Source organism: Oncorhynchus masou, chromosome 6, assembly GCF_036934945.1.
Source record: "Oncorhynchus masou masou isolate Uvic2021 chromosome 6, UVic_Omas_1.1, whole genome shotgun sequence".
NCBI lineage: Eukaryota > Metazoa > Chordata > Actinopteri > Salmoniformes > Salmonidae > Oncorhynchus > Oncorhynchus masou.
Window position 1 is genome coordinate 72,160,215 of NC_088217.1, and position 19,560 is coordinate 72,179,774.

Sequence of the window (19,560 nt, forward strand, 5' to 3'; positions counted from 1 at the left end):
AACAAGTCTTCTCTTCTTATTGGTGTCCTTTAGTAGTGGTTTCTTTGCAGCAATTCGAACATGAATGCCTGATTCATACAGTCTCCTCTGAACAGTCGATGTTGAGATGTGTCTGTTACTTGAACTCTGTGAAGCATTTATTTGTGAAGCATTTCTGAGGCTGGTAACTCTAATGAACGTATCCTCTGCAGCAGAGGTAACTTTGTGTCTTCCATTCCTGTGGCGGTCCTCACGAGAGCCAGTTTCATCGTAGCGCTTGGTGGCTTTTGCTACTGCACTTGAAGAAACTTTCAAAGTTCTTAAAATGGTCCATACTAACTGACTTTCATGTCTTAAAGTAATGATGGACTGTCGTTTCTCTTTGATTATTTGAGCTGTTCTTGCCATAATATGGACTTGGTCTTTACCAAATATACCTTGTCACAACACAACTGATTGGCTCAAACACATTAAGAAGGAAAGTGTCACGCTGGTATGAATTATTCGGGAGACAGATGCAGGAATGTGTAATAGTTTTTTTTATTCCACACACACTACAGCGTGCCGTGTAAAGGCACTGGGACGAAGACCAAACAAACACATAACAAAAACATAGGGTTGAAACCCAAACAAAAGAGCGAGGAGTACCTTGAATAAATAACACACGCGTGCCATGATTAACACATGGGACGAGACCCGTAATCATCTGCGCAATCCACAATGGCACGAAAGCCAAAACACACAGCACAGGTACTCACACGCACCAACAGACATTGTAACAATAATCGACAGGACACTGGTAAACCAAGGGGCCACTTATACAATTACTAATCTCTGGGAATAGGGGCCAGGTGTGCGTATTGAAAGTTCCGGAGGAATCCGTGACAGATAGAAATTCCACAAATTAACTTTTAAGAAGACACACCTGTTAATTGAAATGCATTCCAGGTGACTACCTCATGAGGCTGGTTGAGAGAATGCCAAGAGTGTGCAAAGCTATCATCGAGGAAAAGGGTGGATGCTTTGAAGACTCTCAAATAAAAAATATATTTTGGTTAACACTTTTTTAGTTACTACAGGATATGTGATATTTCATAGTTTTAGTGTTTTTTATCAAAGCATTAAATATTTAGCTTGAGCCATAACCCAAAGTGCTTAGTTTCTCCATTAGACCATTTGAAAGGGAGTAAAACAAATTGCAGACTGAATAACAGCTTAACAAAGTAATCATATGACTCAACAACCAACTCTGTTGTAGAGAATGAGAGTGGGCCATGGTCACAAATCCTCTGAGAAGAACTAAAGTTGCTTGAACTCCCTGACATTCATGTTCGGATTGCTGTTGCACAGCTCAATTTAGCTGAATTCTCGAATGACGTATCTGTGTGTCTGTCTCTCAATCTCCCACTGTCTGACTGTTCTGTAATAACTTCTGTCTTTCTGTATTCCACCTGCAGTCCTCTCTGACGTGGGAGAAGAGGCTGAGTCTGGGTTCCTCGGCCCCCGGGAACATCTGCGCCCCCCTGGAGGAGCAGCTCCCCACGAGGAGGAAAGAGAGCCACATCCTAGAAGGCCTGCGGAAGCTCCAGAGGCGAAAACCAAAAGGCTCCTCATCCTCCTGGGTCTCCAAGTCAGGCGACAAGGACTGCATGAACTCTAATGAGGGTATCTACTCTCTGGGGATTAAGAGTGGGAGCAAGGGAATCTCCAAACCCACTTATGTGGGAAGGACCACAGTCTCAGGGGTGGGGGGCAAAAGCTTTGTGTACGACTCTGATGATGCGGACGACGAGTCGCTACATTCGGCGTACTGCAGACGAGACCGCGTCCCCAGTAAGGACGGAGGCTGGATGTACTTCAGGAAGTTGTCGCACAGCGTCTCGGACAGTGTGTGTAGCTGGGACGGGTTGAAGGACAGTAGCATAGTAGGGGATAGTAACTGCAGCATGGGTACGAAGCACCCACCCGGCTATAATTCCAAGGAGCGGCCAGAAAAACTCAAAAGATTCATCAACAGTTTCCTCTCCGGGGGGCGGACCTCGGCTGTTCTAAATCCCTCCCTGTTGCACTTTGACATCAGCCCCACAGATGCTGAATTCCCCCTCCACCTCTCAGACACTGACCCTGAGGATCTGCACTCTGAGTTCAGTGACCACCTGCCTGTTAGCCGGACAGCTGAGCAACTGCAGAAGGACATCAAGAGGCTCTCAAGAGATGCTGACAAGCTGCTTCCCGTACAGTGGTTGAGGAGGGAACCTGGCCGAACTCAGTCTGCTGATGGAAGGCCCAGGCCCTTCAGCCCAATCAAGGAAAACAAGGGGGCTAAAACGCAGTCTGAGGAGAGTATCATGGCCATATTCGATGCTGACGGACAGCCCATTGAACTCAGTGCTCAGCAGTCCTCTGTTGGTGCTGGGGCTCGTAAAGAGATTCCTGGGAGGAAGGAGAACGGGGTTGCTGAGTATGCAGCACTGTCGCCTTATGATAGGCCCATTCATCATAAGGTAGGCAGCAAAGGCTGCAATAGCAGGGAGGGAAGCCCAGAGAGGCTGCAAACGTACGTAACGCCACTGAGGAAATTGATAAAGCCGCCTTCCAATCGATCCAACAAAGGCCACTCTGTCCCTCCCATGAACAATGCTTCCACCAGCCCCAAAGCCATCAGTTCAAAGATCCCCAGCAGCCGGGGAAAAGGATCTCCACTGAAGGTTTCTAAGGGCTCCACCACAGAAACAAGCAACAGTAGACCAACCTCTGGAATCACAGCTCAGGAGTCAAAGTCCCCTTCTTCTCCTCCGGTCAAGATGTCGAGGTTCATCAAAGCTCCAGGCTGCACTACAAGCCCCAAGGCAGTGAACAACAAGCTTCTTGGCAGGAATGACTGGACAAAGGGCTCCTCATCTAGTGTTCCAACCGGCACCCCACACCTCCCAAGAAGGCATTTGGACCATGTGGACTACAGGGAACAGCCTACCAGAGACAGACACTGTGAAGCCAGCAGCAAAACCGAACTCAGGTCCCCGTCTCCTCCCCCGCCCCCTGGCCGCACCACCTCCTTACTTATAAGACCAAACTATGATGGGTCACCTCAAGCACTTAAACCAGGGGCTCAACCATCCATGCCTACAACTGTGAGGGGGCCACCCCCGAGTTACCACCCCCCGCCTGTACCAAATATGCAACATTCATTAACATCACCACCACCCTACAAGGGCCAAGATACCATAGACCTCGACGCAGGCTACGGTACCGCAATCGCACCTCAGAAACTGTTGGACAAATCGAGCCAGCAGCACCCTGCTTCAAATAAGACCCCCTCTAAAGGCACTTCGAAATGGGTCCCCACAAAACTCTACCTCCCCTCCTCAGCCTCAGGGCATGTGCATGAAAATGCACCTAAAAGCTCAAAGAATGTCCCTCCTCCCTCATACAACTCTCAAAGTGGCTCTTCGCTTCAAAGCACATTTACAAGTCAGAAAGGTACCAATGACAATAGGCATCCTATGTTGCATAAGACTTCTAGTAGTTTTCCTGCAACTCTGCAGGGCCACCCTCAGTGTCCAACAGAACCTCACTGTAGTATGAGTCAAACTCCCCAGGCAAATCTACCCGTCTCTGGAACTGGCCCTCAAAATTTCACTGAGAAAGCGTTAAAGACACGCATTCCTATGGGCTTCAAAGCGTTTGTAAAATCGCCCCCCTCACTGCAGAAAGGCTCCACCACAATACCAGGAAAGCAAGAGAAGGAACACATCAACTTGTTCTCCAAAGAGACAGTGACTTCAAATGGTTTCGCATGTGACAGTTTTCAGGCAGTGTATGTTGATTCATTAGCCATGACTTCCATCATGGAGACTAAGGGTGAGGTCCAGTGCATAATTCTGGAAGAGGAGGGACACACCTCTGAGTTGGCAGAGCAGGGGGTTGGTGACAAGTCGGAATGTGACCGTAGACTGTTCAAGAGGTCCATATCTGTCACGACCAAACCTCACCTAAAGCCTGTCCTGGGGATGAACGGGGCGAAAGCTCGCAGCCAGAGTTTCAGCACCCACTACATGGAAAAACCCAACATCAGCGTGTTGGACGGACATGTGAAGATTCGAACGCAGATCATCACCAACTCTGGAGAGAGGGGGAACTCGTTAACAAGGCAGAGCTCATTTGTTGAGGGCATACAGATTAAACCCAGCAGCGGATCTGGGGAAAGTCCGGTCCGTTGCCCCAGCCACAGGCTGAGCCACTACGGAGGTATGACAGGCTCTAACAGCCACCAGGGTCTTCCGGAGAGAGCCTCCATATCGAGCTCCACTGGTGAAGGGATACAGAGCACTGCAAAGGGGGAGAGCGTCATGGCTCCACATCAGAAAGAAGTGTGTAGCTTGCCCCTCGCCGACCGGATCGGCTTGAAGAACTCCCGAAATCCCAAGAAGGTCGCATCTCATCCTCAGTTTGAGTCGCCGGCCTCTCCTGTCTATAGCCCGGAGGCCACAACAAAGGCTGGGAAGGTGCTCAGCCTCGGCAAACTAGACCTCGCGAAGAGCGTCAAAGTCCAGGCAAGCTGTTCCCAAGGGGCGGTCGATAAAGGAGAGCAACCAGTGAGCCCTACAGTCTGCACCATCGAGGAGAAGGTCATGATGGGGATTGAGGAGAATATCCAAAAAGGTCAGGGTCAAGAGAAGGTGATAGCATCGGAAACCAAGCAGAAGACCGGCCCGTCTTTGGCCAACTGGTTTGGCCTGCGTAAAAGCAAGCTGCCAGCCTTGAATGGAAAGAAATCAGACACCACCTCCCCGAAAGAGAAAGCTGAGAAAAAAGAGCTGAAGATTGGATCTGTGCTGGGAGGCAAACAGATGAAATCGGACAAAAAGAAGGACAAGAAGAAAAACGACAGCCAGTTCGAAAAGAGTCCAGAGCTGACGCTGTCGGAGAACAAGCTGACCTCAATCATGGATCATTGCAATATTCATATGGGGCAAATAGCCAATCAGATCCAGTGTTCTACAACATACATTGGGAAAGACCAGTTCATGAAAGAGCTTCTTGCCAGGTTTGTATTACCGTAGTAACTTTCGTAAAAAAATATATTTCAAGTATGTTTGCATAATTAGACATGGGTATAAACCTCCCAAAAATTACAGTGAATTGATCAGGAAAAATAACACTCATTAGATATTGTCTCCTGTGATGCTGAAATGATTGCGGATTGTCCTTTTAATATTTCTCCAAGTGTTCATGCGGCTGTAAAGTACAATTCTTGCTACATTATGCATGCATGTAGAGGCAAAAACACACACAGCTAAACAACAGCAACACCAACTGCCTCTTTGAGTTATGGTTCTACTTGAGTGAACATAAGCACTTCCTAGCCTGGAATCTAGAGACACGGTCAGCCCTGAGCTATCTTGGCTGGAAGAGTGTAGAATTACCACTCCTCGCATAAATGTATATAATACCTAAAATCTCCGATGACAGATTTTATCAAGACTAGTTACAAACATTTATCACTCGATGAGACTGGAGTCAGGAAGAGCCTTTAAAAAGAGGTTATTTCAGATCCTACGGTAGGGGGATATAGGCCCACCCACTGACCCAGGCCCAGCCAATCAGAATTAGTTTCTCTAAAATGACGTTGGAGGCGGCTTATGGTAGAGAAATTAACATTCAAATCTCTGGCAACAGCTCTGGTGGACATTCCTGCAGTCAACATGCCAATTGCATGCTCCCTCAAAACTTGAGACATCTGTGGAATGTTAGTGGCCTTTTATTGTCCCTAAGACCTGTGTAATGCTCAAGCTGTTTAATCAGCTTCTTGATATGCCACACCTGTCAGGTGGATGAATTAGCTTTGTAAAGGAGAAATGCTCACTAACAGGGATGCAAACAAATTTGTGCACAAAATTGGATAGAAATAAGCTTTTTCTGCACATGTGCATTTCTGGGATTTTTTTATTTCAGCTCGTGAAACTTGGGACCAACATTTTACCTTTTGCGTTTCTATTTTTTGTTCAGTGTATATGAAGTCCATATTGAATGAGAACAATGGAATGTATCAGCCGGGATCTCTTTCCACCTGCACAGTTCATATGAAATCGGTTAAGCAGTCAGACAGAAAATGAATCAGATCATGTTTCCTTCCTATACAGGAGTGTGAGGAAGGGTGACTCCATCGCTGAATCTCTCCCTGGCATCTCCATCCCCAAGACAAACAGCGATATGAGGGGAGATATGGAGATCTGCTCCGATACAGCTGTGAGTGAGCTAGGGGTCCTGTAATGAAACGTTGCTAGGCTTCTAGGATATTGCATGGATCTCTCACTCTACTGCGCCCTCTCTCTATTATCTGTCCATCTTTCCTCATAATCTCACCATTTTCTCACTATTTCCTCTAACCTCAGTATCCACTTCCTCCATGCTCTCGTGCTGGTCAGTTGTTTATTGGATTGTACATATACTCCATATCATTTACTGTTGCCATAACTTTTTTCATGTTGTATGTCTAGTTTGTGTACACACCTGCAAATTCCGCCAACCTTCTCACACACACACACACACACACACACACTCACACATACACACACACACACACACACACACACACACACACACACACACACACACACACACACACACACACACACACACACACACACACACACACACACACACACACACACACACACACACACACACACACACACACACACACACACACACACACACACACACAGATATGAGAGCACACTCAAGCAGCAAAGCTATAGGACTGTTTTGCTAGCACAGACTGGAATATGTTCCGGGATTCCTCCAATGGCATTGAGGAGTACACCACATCTGTCATTGGCTTCATCAATAAGTGCATCGATGATGAAATCCCCACAGTGACCGTACGTACATACCCCAAGCAGAAGCCATGGATTACAGGCAGCATCCGCACTGAGCTAAAGGCTAGAGCTGCCGCTTTCAAGGAGCGGGACTCTAACCCGGAAGCTTATAGGAAATCCCGCTATGCCCTCCGACGAACCATCAAACAGGCAAAGCATCAATACAGGACTAAGGTCTGTGTAAGCTGTACCGGAAGACTGTGTGATCACGCTCTCCGCAGCCGATGTGAGTAAGACCTTTAGACGGGTCAACATTCACAAGGCCGCAGGGCCAGACAGATTACCAGGATGTGTACTGCGAGCCTACGCTGACCAACTAGCATGTCACTTCACTGACATTTTCAACCTCTCCCTGTCCGAGTCTGCAATACCAACATGTTTTAAGCAGTCCACCATAGTGCCTGTGCCCAAGAACACTAAGGTAACCTACTGACCTGTAGCACTCATGTCTGTAGCCATGAAGTGCTTTGAAAGGCTGGTCATGGCTCACATCAACACCATCATCCCAGAAAGCCTATACCCACTCCAATTTGCATACCGCCCTAACAGATCCACAGATGATGCAGTCTCTATTGCACTCCACACTGCCCTTTCGCACTTGGACAAAAGGAACACCTACAGGATGTGAGAATACTATTCATTGACTACAGCTCAGCGTTCAACACCATAGTGCCCTCAAAGCTCATCAATAAGCTAAGGACACCGGGACTAAACACCTCCCTCTGCAACTGGATCCTGGACTTCCTGACTGGCCGCCCCCAGATGGTAAGGGTAGGTAACAACACATCCGCCGCGCTGATCCTCAACACAGGCGTGCTCAGCCCCTCCTGTACTCCCTGTTCACTCATGACTGCACGGCCAGGCACGACTTCTACACCATCATTGCATTTTCCGATGACACAACAGTGGTAGGCCTGAACACCGACAACAACGAGACAGCCTATAGGGAGGAGCTCAGAGACCTGGCCGTGTGGTGCCAGGACAACAACATCTCCCTCAATGTGATCAAGACAAAGGAGATGATTGTGGACTATGGGTAAAACAGGACCAAGCACATTCTCATCAACAGGGCTGCAGAGGGGCAGGTTGAGAGCTTCAAGTTCCTTGGTGTCCACATCACCAACAAACTAACATGGTCCAAGCACACCAGGACAGTCCCCCTCAGGAGACTGAAAAGATTTAGCATGGGTCCTCCGATCCTTAAAAATCCTACAGCTGCACCATCGACAGCATCCTGACTGGTTGCGTCACTGCCTGGTTTTACAACTGCTCAGCCTCCAACCGCAAGGCACTACAGAGAGTAGTGCGAACGGCCCAGTACATCACAAGCCCCCCCCCCTCTTCACACCACTGCCACTCTCTGTTGTCATCTATGCATAGTCACTCTACCTACATGTACATACTACCTCAACTAACCGGTGCCCCAACACATTGACTCTGTACTGGCACCCCCTGTATATATTGTTTATTTTTAATTTTTTACTTCTGCTCTTGAATTACTTGTTACTTTTATCTCTTATTCTTATCTGTATTTTTGAAACTGCACTGTTGGTTAAGGGCTCGTAAGTAAGCATTTCACTGTAATGTCTACAGCTGTTGTGTTCGGTACATGTGACTAATAAAATGTGATATTATTTGGGAGATATGCTACCAATGTTGAACCACATACTGAGCTTTGCATAGAAAAAAATGGTTTCTGTAAGACTTGGAATGCCACGTCATTCTGACCTCGTAGAATATATTCTTTGTACTTTGGTTAGGGACAGAGAGAGAGAGAGCAAGGAAGGGAGGGGGAGAAAGAAAAAAGAGAGTCCACATGCAATATGCAGGAAATTCAATCCAGCTGATGGGGAATTTTGATAGCAAATAGGAGGCTCTTATCACAGACACTCAATTCAACAAAGGCATTTTTAATACAATCCTTGCAGCTTCATCTCTATCTTCCCTCTACAGAAATACAACAAAAGAAAATAAATGTTTATGACCTGCAAATCCCCTTTATACCTTTGGAGAACACTTTTTCAACATCACATTCTGTTATCCCTCCTCCATATTAGATCATTTACCTTGTTGCTTCCCCTGAAATAACTACCTATTATGAAAGAGGCTCTGAAAATGTAACAGTAACTTCTGTAAATCCAAGGTGTTTGTCGATTCTGTTTTGAGTCATCGCTTAAAGAATTGATGAATCGCCTTCCACTATTCTTTTGTTATGCGCTAAAGGGACAAATGGGTGAGCAGAGTGTGATGGGAATCTTGACGAACACAGAATATATATCAATAATGTTCTATCTGAATATGCCAGCTATTGCATCTGTGTTAGCTTTGCTGCGTTTGACATTTTAGATGTCTGGCTTTGTAGAAGTATATGAAGTATTATCACATTGTAGAAAAGTGTACTTTGCTTGTTTGGGGTTTATGAATCATACCAGACATGTCCTTGAACTAGCAGTTTGTTCTGTTATTATCGGTGTAGATGATATTCAAGGAATGTTAAGGCCACAATACAAAAGATTGAATACACACACAAGCGGCAAAGCAATTATGAATACAATGCAATGCACATTACAATGATGTAGGTGAGACCAAGGAAAAACGTAACACGAAACCACTTAGAAAGCTGTTGTACAATGTTCTCATGCTTGGGTAGTGTCTCTAAATGCCTAAATTCGTCAATTATTTTCTGTTTTATTAAAAAAAAAAATGTTTTGAGGCCCTTCAGTAAATATACCCCCTCTTTTCTTTTTTAGTGTTTTGACCTGTGGAACATTCTCCATGTATCTAAACATAGCATTTTTATCACTAAGATGGGGTCTTTTGATTGGTATAGTTGATGACAATAATTATTTGTATTTTCCCACAAGATTCCGATTAGTATAGGCTCCTATGTGGGGGGAATAGTTGTAGCGCAGTACCTTATATGGTATTTAGACACATTAACATAATTATTATTTTTTTAAATGTACCCCTTTTTCTCCCCAATTTCGTGGTATCCAATTGTTTTTTAGTAGCTACTATCTTGTCTCATCGCTACAACTCCCGTACGGGCTCGGGAGAGACGAAGGTCGAAAGTCATGTGTCCTCCAATACACAAACCAACCAAGCCACACTGCTTCTTAACACAGAGCTCATCCAACCCAGAAGCCAGCCACACCAATGTGTTGGAGGAAACACCGTGCACCTGGCAACCTTGGTTAGTGTGCACTGCGCCCGGCCCGCCACAGGAGTCGCTGGTGCGCGATGAGACAGGGATATCCCTACCGGCCAAGCCCTCCCTAACCCGGACGACGCTAGGCCAATTGTGCGTCGCCCCACGTTAACATAATTAAATAAAATATGACTTCTTTACATCATGTTTTGCAGTAAAACTAAGATAATACAAAAAAAGTACAATTGACACTTTTGAATGCTAATATAATATATTCATTTTGATACATTTAGGGTTTTTGGTCAGTATGACATGCCTAAAAGATCATCCAAATATCAGTTTCAAAACCCTTCATTTTTAAAATTGGAGAGAGTGTTACATTTAACCCCGTAGCCTGTTACATTTAACCCCGTAGCCTGTTACATTTAACCCCATCTACTGGGTCAATTGTAACATTTCACTCCCGCCACTTTTGGTTGAATTGTAAACAACTGGTCTGTTCTAGAACCATAGTTAGTGTGTAATGGTAGCTGAGATATGTATGTTGTTTGTATAATCATATTATTTCATTTAAATCCAATAATATTTTCAGAATAAGCAAAAGCCTGAAAGGGTTACATTGTTCTCCAGTCTCCCCAACCATTTTTTCAACAAATAATCGACCATCTGTTGATGATATTGTGAGGCACATTTAATAACACTTTATTTCAATGTTCTGTCATTATGCCTAAACAAATTTGTCATCAACATGATTTAGAACGTATATTATATATATATTGTTGTGAGAACTCAAGTTAAATGCATACGGACTTCATTCTTAATTTCTTTTCCCCACCAGACCATCATTGTGACGCAGAAGATCAGTTTGCAAGGAGAGAATGAGGAGGACCCCACCCCTGAGACTTCATGTCAGGACCACATGATAGGTAAGGTTTTTACTGTGGCCGTGGGCCTACTGTACTGTAGCTATCGTCTGAAAACATATAACATTTTAGCGCTAATAAGCGTCATTAAAATACATTTTTCCAACATAGACAGTTTCAGTAGTCACCAGCCATACATCTCCGACGTTTGCTGTCTGTGTGAAGTATTTCTGTAATAGATTATACAAACGGTCTCTTATTTTAGGCTTCTGTACAGAAATAACTGTTGCCATTCATCCCCTAATGGCAAATGCATGTGGGACTTACATATGTAACACATTCTCATACCAGTGAAAAACTGGAGGCTTAGAGCCTATAAAAATATTTCCTGCATCTTTGCAGGACTGATTTGTCTTCTCACTGGCAGAGTGAATCTTCATTATCACGCCACTCTCCCACTGCATGTTGAGGTCATCAACAAAATGGTTACTGTCTCCGGCGTTCAAAAATCCTTTTAGCGTTGCCGGCGCACATTGTTGTTTACGTGGCTAAGACATTGAGGGTTGTCGGGGCAGCTGCTGTTCTGAGAGCTTTGGTAGCATACAATGTGTGATGAGAAAATTATATGCAACAACACCCACTTACTATTTCAATGACAAGGCGATCTTTACATGCTGGGCAGTTTGTCATTCATTGGCAGGTGGAAGGCATTCTTAGGGAACAGGACTAGGACAGGTTAATCAATGTTTATTAGAGCTGCATAATGCTAGCTGCCTATCGCTCTGTTGGAAATCTTTAGGCAGTTAATGTGCCACTCAGTCTATCTTTTAAGAGAAGACTGTTGTCCATTCAGGAATGGGGTCTTCTCTCAGTTAGTCTGGCTTTGGCATTACGTAAACAGGAGAGCAGCAAAACAGTCATGTACAACCTGTGCAAAAGGTGTTTGTGATGCCTCGACTTGAATTATAGTGGTCTTTTCTTTATATTTGAAGTTTGTCCTTATTTTCACACAAGATTATGATCTCTGTTGCTTAATTTTGTTTATTTATTTCCATGCATATAATAGGTCTACACAGATAATATTGCTGCTGGTAAGCAGTATTTCATTCAATATATAATTCATTTATGTTGACTATCATAATCACTATTTAAATCAAGATGTATCGAAAGGATCGACATTATGGATTTAGACTTAGGTCATTTTGGAAATCATTTACATCCAACATGGAAAACATAGGCCTATATACAGTTACTTATAAAAGCTGCTCTTTTTGCCTCCAAGTCATTTTTATATGCTAGCCTCTGTATTGATGGGGTCGACCACACAAATATTGTCAGAAATTGTTTTAACATGGGAAAATTCCCAGGATGTATAAACATTTCCCTGATTCAACTTGGCCCCATATCGTGGAACAGAGCCAAAAATAAGATTGTTAATCGTTTCTGTATTCTAATTAACTGAATGGCATATTTAATTCTGCCAGCTAAGCACATCTATCCAACCTCCCCTCAGTATGAATTAAAGCTCTCATAAAGATTTAAGCAGAGTCCACTTATAGGTCCTGAAGTCCAGCCTAGCATATAATTTTACCCTGGGCTTTTATGGGTAGAATATGTCACACATTTGCCTGATCTCAATTACTTATTTTCTCTGAACACACAAGAAACTAGATACAAAAATTGCATTTTGTTTTGACATAATGTGATATTGTAGCAGGGATTAAAACCAGAAACTAGAAAAGGACGCAGATGGACTCATTAGTCTATGAGGTTTGTCATGGTTCAAATCAAATCAAATCAAATCACATTTTATTTGTCACCTTACAATGAAATGCTTACTTACAAGGCCTTAACCAACACTGCAGTTTAAAGAAAAATGAAATATTTACTAAGTAAACTATATATTTTTTTAAATGAAGAGCAACAATAACGAGGCTATATACGGGTACCAATACCGAGTCAATGTGCAGGGTTACAGGTTAGTCAAGGTGATTGAGGTAATGTGTACATGTAGGGAAAGGTACTATGCATAGATAATAGATAAAAACAGCTCACATTTGACCTTTGATTTGTTGATTTTTAACGGTTTGAGGTCTTGGTCATGTGACGATGGTCACGACCTCTGGTTGCAATTCCCATGCAGTTGTGTTGGTGGTTAATGTCTGGGTTTTGCACGAGTCCTCATCATAACATGCCATTTGGTCTGCAGAACTTGCTCTCTATCTCCAGGAGGTTTAATGTAGAAGTGATTGGGATCACAGTAAACACAATTTCATCCCCTCTCTGATACTTTTCCCTTTGATATTTAGGTAGTATTACCCTAGGGCCATTAAAATCATACCCTTCGAGGTCCGGAGCACTGCTGGTTGTCTGTTCTACCTCATAATTAATATGCGCCAACCTGGTGTCCCAGGTCTAAACCAGTCCCTGATTAGAATAATAATCGGTGGAACTGGCTTCGAGGTCCATATTAGACCTGGTTATAGTGTGAGTGCAAAGGGCATATTGAAAACAACTGCCAAATCAACTCCTTTGGTTATTACACTTTGTGAGGTATGGGTGTCTCCCTCTTCCTCTTTCCTTCCTCTCTTTCTCTTTTGTTTCCCTTTCTCTATTATCTCCCCCTCTTGATCTTCTCTGTCTTTTCCCTTGAATATAGGATCAAGAATGTGAGACATTCTGAACTGGTTTGCACTTGCTGCATAATGCAGAACTCTGTAGTAATTGATCAGCTGCTGTTTTAGGGGCTGGCCACTACCGCCCCCGTGATGACTCATTGCAGATTAATCTGAGCAACATAACAGGCCATCTGTCCATCGAGGTGGTTTATGATCACCTCAGCTACAACATTACTGCGGAGTAGGAGGTGCAAGGGAGGCAGAAGAAGACACATATGCCTACAATATGACTAACTGTGCACTAATAGCATGATTTAAGTTGACTCTGTTTACTCCCAGTCATCCAGTGGGACGTTTCTGATGCATAATTGAATGAATTCTTGTTTTGACGCACTGTTGGTTTAATTGAATGTCTGGCTGCACATTTAGAGGGGACTGTAAATATTGCTTTATTAGGTTAATAATGTATTTTACAACAGCAGTGCATTGCCTTTGATAAAGAGGCAATTTGGAGCTTTGGTTTTAATTATGAGGGTTTGATTTTAATGATGAGGGTTTGATGCTGCTGTGAGATGATGTTGGGCGAGCCCTATGTTTATGGGTGTTTGTATTAGAGCATATCCATGGAAGTTATGAGGGCTACCTCTTACATGCCTTGATCCCCTTCAGGGGAAACAGTTCATTCATGAATTCAATCATCCATTTATTCATTCGATGGATGGATGTGTTAGGGCATATAGAAGAAGTGGATGTTTATGGTCTGGGCGTTACAAGACCAAGCTCCAGGGTTAAGGGCAGAGCTAGCAGAAATCGACCCAACTCTAAAAAAAAAAATAGGTCCCATGCTTTTCCATGAAAGGCAGAAAGAAATCAGAACTTACAGATTGTTCTACGGGGAAAAATATCTTCCAAAACAACTGCTTACTCGAAAGGATCAATCATTTCCAAGGTTTTTCCATCCTCAACTAGTCTACAATAAATATATAACGCTAGATTGATATTTTCTACTTTTGCAATGCAGCAACATACTGTGCAACCTACAACGAGAACAGCAGAATGTCAAAGCTGCAGTCATATCAGCCATAAGACCTTCCCCCTCTTTTGTCTTTAAACTGAATTCATGTTAGAACTAGTTCAACACTCTCTTTCTTTTCCTTACCCAAATTGTTGCAATTAAGTCATGAGCACAGAATGATTAGCCAACATCATTCACAGTTACATGGAATTGGATCATGCCGAACAGCCATCCATCTGTCTCGCTCGGAGAGGCTTTGCAAAACGGTGTATTTTAAGCTATGTCCATCTGTTGCTACAATGCTCTTAGATCACTGCGCAGTGTGGAACATATCAAGTTCGGCGAATGTGTGTAAGTCAACATAATGCCGATACAGGAGGTAGGGAGACAAATCACAAATAAATTGTCACTCTAAAGTCACGCTGGGTTCCAAATGGGTAAAATTAGACTGGGAACGCAGAGAGAGCTAGGACTTACAAGGGGCCGCTCATTTTAGATCCTTTTCAGGATTAGTCAGATACCTTTATTAATATTAGGAAGAAGTGATACAGATTTGTATATAGATTTGTATATAGGAATAAATGAATGAATTACAGACACAACAGATCGTATCCCACGTATTACTGGACAAAGTCATACGAAAAGTTCAGACCTTTTTCCTGTGTAGCATTTCTACAGTTTCTCGTAATGATTTGGCTTTGGATTGTACCCAGGTGCTCCATAGGTGAAGTAATGCTCCTGTCTCTCTTGCTTTTGCCTCCATTTGTCCTCCAATCTTATTGAACCTACCCAAGATGCCCTTTTTACCCATAACCCCTTCAGTTGCTTGTGAATCCAATCCAGTGGCTCCTCCTCCTTTTCCATTTCTCCCCCACCCCCACCCATCATCACACGCTGCTTCTCCTGTGTCGTCCCCCCCCCCCTCCCAGACTCCAGCAGCCAGATGAGAACCCTGGACAGCGGGATTGGCACCTTCCCCCTCCCTGACTCCGTCACCCGGATCAACGGGCGCAACATTCCCAGATCTGAGTCCAGCCCCGACCGGATGATGGCAAGCGTTCACAGTCCCACTGATCCTGACCAGGACCTCGTCTCGGCCTCTGCTGCTCATTCCCCATCCCATGTGAAAGTGCCTTCCCTGTCTGAGACCCACCCGCATGCACCACCCACCAGTGCCCTGGGCCACTCCCTGTCTGACCCTTCAGTTACTGGAAGAGGTTGTGGACAGGAAGCCTTGAGCTGCCTCCCCAGACCATCCACCTCAGGTAAGACTGGGGGTTTACCTCATATCAACATCCCCGTTACGTCCCCATTCTATACCCATCTCCCAAAGCGTGCACTTCCACACTCCCCTTTATGAATTAAGAAGCATTGGATTGCCATAAGCATTGGCTGTCCACACCAATGTTCTTATACCAGTCCAGTCCCATCATGTGAGGTGGATTGTTCAAGTGCACACTTCAAGGAGAAAAGTCAATGATAGGGACACAACCACTGTTACAGGCTCTGTGTTGTCTCTGGTTCATGCCAATGGTTTTATGTTAGGTAAATCAATGATCCGCAGCTGCATATAAATGCTAGAATGGCTGGGCTGGCTCAGAGGATGTTTGGCCACTATCATGAAACCCTATTTGGTGTAAACCCATCTATAAACTGTGTAGAAAATGAGAGAGGATAAAATTCTGATTCTCGCTGGCTCAATTTGATTGTGCAATGAGGGTGGCAGTGTTTTACTTCAATTCACATCATTATGGCGCGGCAGGTAGCCTAGTGTTTAGAGCATTGGGCCAGTAACCGAAAGGTTACTAGATCGAATCCCCGAGCTGACAAGGTAAAAATCTATCGTTCTGCCCCTGAACAAGGCAGTCAACCCACTGTTCCTAGGCCGTCGTTGTAAATAAGAATTTGTTCTTAACTGACTTGCCTAGTTAAAAAAGTATGACCCTTAAGTCACTCTCAAGAATTCACTCCGCATGTTCTACCCTCTCAATCTCAACAGAGGATCTATTCTCCACTTGAAGGTATTCCGTGAAAAGGAAAACCTTCTACCTTTTGTTATTCAGTCTCCTATGCATTTTGAATGTTGGATGAAAAATTTAAAACATGATAATGTCACAGTAAACAGAACTCATGAGAGAAGAGGACACTCTCCCAACTTTAACTTGTCTCCCAGCTGGTAACTCAGAACATTATTATTCCTATCAGGCTTGATTTGGTATTCTGAGTTATATTCTGTAGCTCTGCTTATTAACAAAGGACACTGTCCCCCCCACCCACCTTCACAAAACCCTCCGGATAATACGACCCACAGACCATATCCCCCAAGGATAAGTCGCTAATACAATTAGACACGCAAACTCACTAGCAACAATTAGCGACATAGATCATAAACCACCTTCTGCCTGTTCTTTCACTGCAGCAACACAACAGTATGACAGTGGGTGGGGAGGAGAGAGAGAGGGATCACATAGGCTGAGGGAAGTAACACTAACAATGTACTCGTACAGTAAAGGGATGAGTGATCCCAGTGATTTATGCAATCAGGGAATTAGTGTCCATCTGTGTGACCTAGGTACTGCAGTTAAGGTAGGCATGACCAGCAACTGCCATTATAAGGAATAGGGAAGGAGCCTAATCTCCACCACGGATTCCCTCACAGGTTGTCAAGTAGATGAAAGGCCTATTTTGTCCTCGGCACAGTACAAATTATTCTGCTGAGGTTCCCGCGGCGCCGCCGCCAACGAGGCCCAGTTAATTATATTGTCAGGAGAAGGTAGGAAGTTGTATAGAGAAAAAAAGGGAGAAGGAAGGGGTAGGTAGTCATTAAAATTCACACTGACTCAGCTGTGACAATCATTGGATGCTTTGTCATTGGGGGTGACAGTTTGAAGATGGTATTTTGGGGCTGCTTCAAGTCAGAGATGTAGCGGTGTAGTCTCCGTAGGGAGGATGCCATTGACTATTAATAGATTAAATGCCAAACTCTCCTCACACTTAAAGAAATTGTAGCATCATGCTCATGTTGTACAGCGTGTGCTTTAACAGGTTAACAACTATATTGGCATAGCGTTAGCTATTGATGCATCCCAAATGGCAACCTATGGCCATGGTCGAAAGTAGTGCACTATAAAGGGAATAGGGTGCCATTTGGGATGTAGATATGAGTCTTACTGAAACTCCGGGACCTAATAGCTTTGACTCTTTTTTTCCCCCCGCCCTCTATGCACGCAATGCGTAGGTTCTCTTCCTGGTGTGAGTTTGTGGGTTTGGTTGTTGTCTCTATCTCATGATTTGTTTCTCTTTACTTTTGAATGATAGATGTGATCAGAAGGAAGCGACTGAGTCAGATAGACTTATGCAGCACCAGCCACACAGTCACTACAGAGGCCCACGAGGAACAAGTGGACAAGAAGAGGAACACCAAGGACCTCAACTCATCCAGTGTAAGGAATTTCCCATGCACTATTAGGCCTATGTCAAAGGGGTGGTGTTTTGGGAGCAAAATAGACTGCAATAGCATAGTGATTGTGGCTTCTGTACAATCCCTATACAATATCACATCTCCAAGAAGCATTAACATTATGAAAGAGTATCTCCGTAATCTGTTGAGGATACAGTGATATTAAAGGGATTTGATCTATTTCCCCAGAGTCAGATGAACTCGTGGATACCATTTTTATGTCTCTGTGTCCAGTATCAATGAAGTTAGAGGTAGTTTCGCGAGCCAATGCTAACTTGTATTAGCGCAATGGCTGGAAGTCTATGGATATCTTCTTGCATACAAGTAGACCTAGGGTCTAATTGCTAAAATCTCAAAGTATTTATTTAAGGAAGCAATTGCTAACTAGCGTTAGTACAATGACTAGACGTCTACCATAGATGTCCAGTCATTGTGCTAACGCTAATTAGCATTTTCTTGCGAAACTACTAGCTTCCTTCGTACTGGATGCTGAGACATAAAAATGGTATCCACAATGCTGAGACATAAAAATGGTATCCACAAGTTCATCTGACTCCTGGGAAGGAATCTTTAAAGGGATTTATCTATCTTCTCATTCTGTTCAGATGTCCCTCTCTTTCGTGAACAGGACAGAGCCGTGAGAGTGTGCACATACTCAGGCAGCAGCAGTGACACCGAGACAGAGTCTGAAGGGAACACGCTAGGCTCCACCCAAAGCACCCTTACCAACAGAGGAAAGACGAGCAACCAAGGTCAGAATCTCGCCTGCATCGCACATCCACAGACACAATATTGATGTTATTTAGATGTACTGTAGGCCTACATCATTTGATTTTAGACAGTTCATCTTGATTGGTTGATTGATTGATAGATATATTGATTGAAAATTGCTCTCCGCAGTTGACTATGAAGAGAAGACAATGAAGAGGAGCAGTGTGGGAAAGTTCCCGTCAATCATGGACTACTATCAACATGACATGTTCTCTCACATAGAGAAGGAAGACCACAGGAGGAGTTTCTCCCAATACAACTTGTTGCACAACCAGTCATCGCTAGAGGGAAAAGCAGGAGACAGACTAAGCGTAAGTACTTCCTGTTGACCTATGACATACACTGAACAAAAATCTAAACACAACATGCAACAATTTCAAAGATGTTATGGAGTTACAGTTCATATAAGAAAATCAGTCAATTGAAATAAGTTCATCAGCCCCTAATCAATGGATTTCACATGACTGGGCAAGGGCGCAGCCACGGGGTGGCCCTGGGAGAGCATAGGCCCACCCACTTGGGAGCCAGGCCCTGCCAATCAGAATGAGTTTTCTCCCACAAACGGCCTTTATTACAAACAGAAATACTCAGCACGCCCTGCCAAATTCTCAAAACAACATTTGAGGCGGCTTATGGTAGAGAAATTAACATTCAATTTCCTGGCAACATGGTGGACATTCCTTCACAGCATGCTCCCTCAAAACTTGAGACATTTGTGGTATTGTGTTGTATGACAAAACTGCACATTTTAGTGGCCTTTTTTTTCCCCCAGCATAAGGTGCACCTGTGTGATGATCATGCTGATTAATCATCTTATTGATATGC

General features: G+C 44.0%; 1 protein-coding gene across 3 annotated transcripts in view; it reads left to right on the forward strand.

Annotated features, from left to right (window-relative positions):
- LOC135542580 (nck-associated protein 5-like) overlaps positions 1 to 19,560 on the forward strand; it is a 188,791-nt gene that overhangs the window by 151,659 nt on the left and 17,572 nt on the right. For 2 of the 3 annotated variants that reach the window (XM_064969668.1, XM_064969669.1), the window contains 7 exons: positions 1,437 to 5,026; positions 6,123 to 6,228; positions 10,847 to 10,934; positions 15,434 to 15,769; positions 17,823 to 17,947; positions 18,593 to 18,716; positions 18,865 to 19,046. In XM_064969668.1, coding sequence (XP_064825740.1) covers positions 1,437 to 5,026; positions 6,123 to 6,228; positions 10,847 to 10,934; positions 15,434 to 15,769; positions 17,823 to 17,947; positions 18,593 to 18,716; positions 18,865 to 19,046 — 4,551 coding nt within the window. Of the gene's footprint in view, positions 1 to 1,436; positions 5,027 to 6,122; positions 6,229 to 10,846; positions 10,935 to 15,298; positions 15,395 to 15,433; positions 15,770 to 17,822; positions 17,948 to 18,592; positions 18,717 to 18,864; positions 19,047 to 19,560 lie in introns of those variants that run through there. The other variant, XM_064969670.1, reaches the window with a different exon arrangement.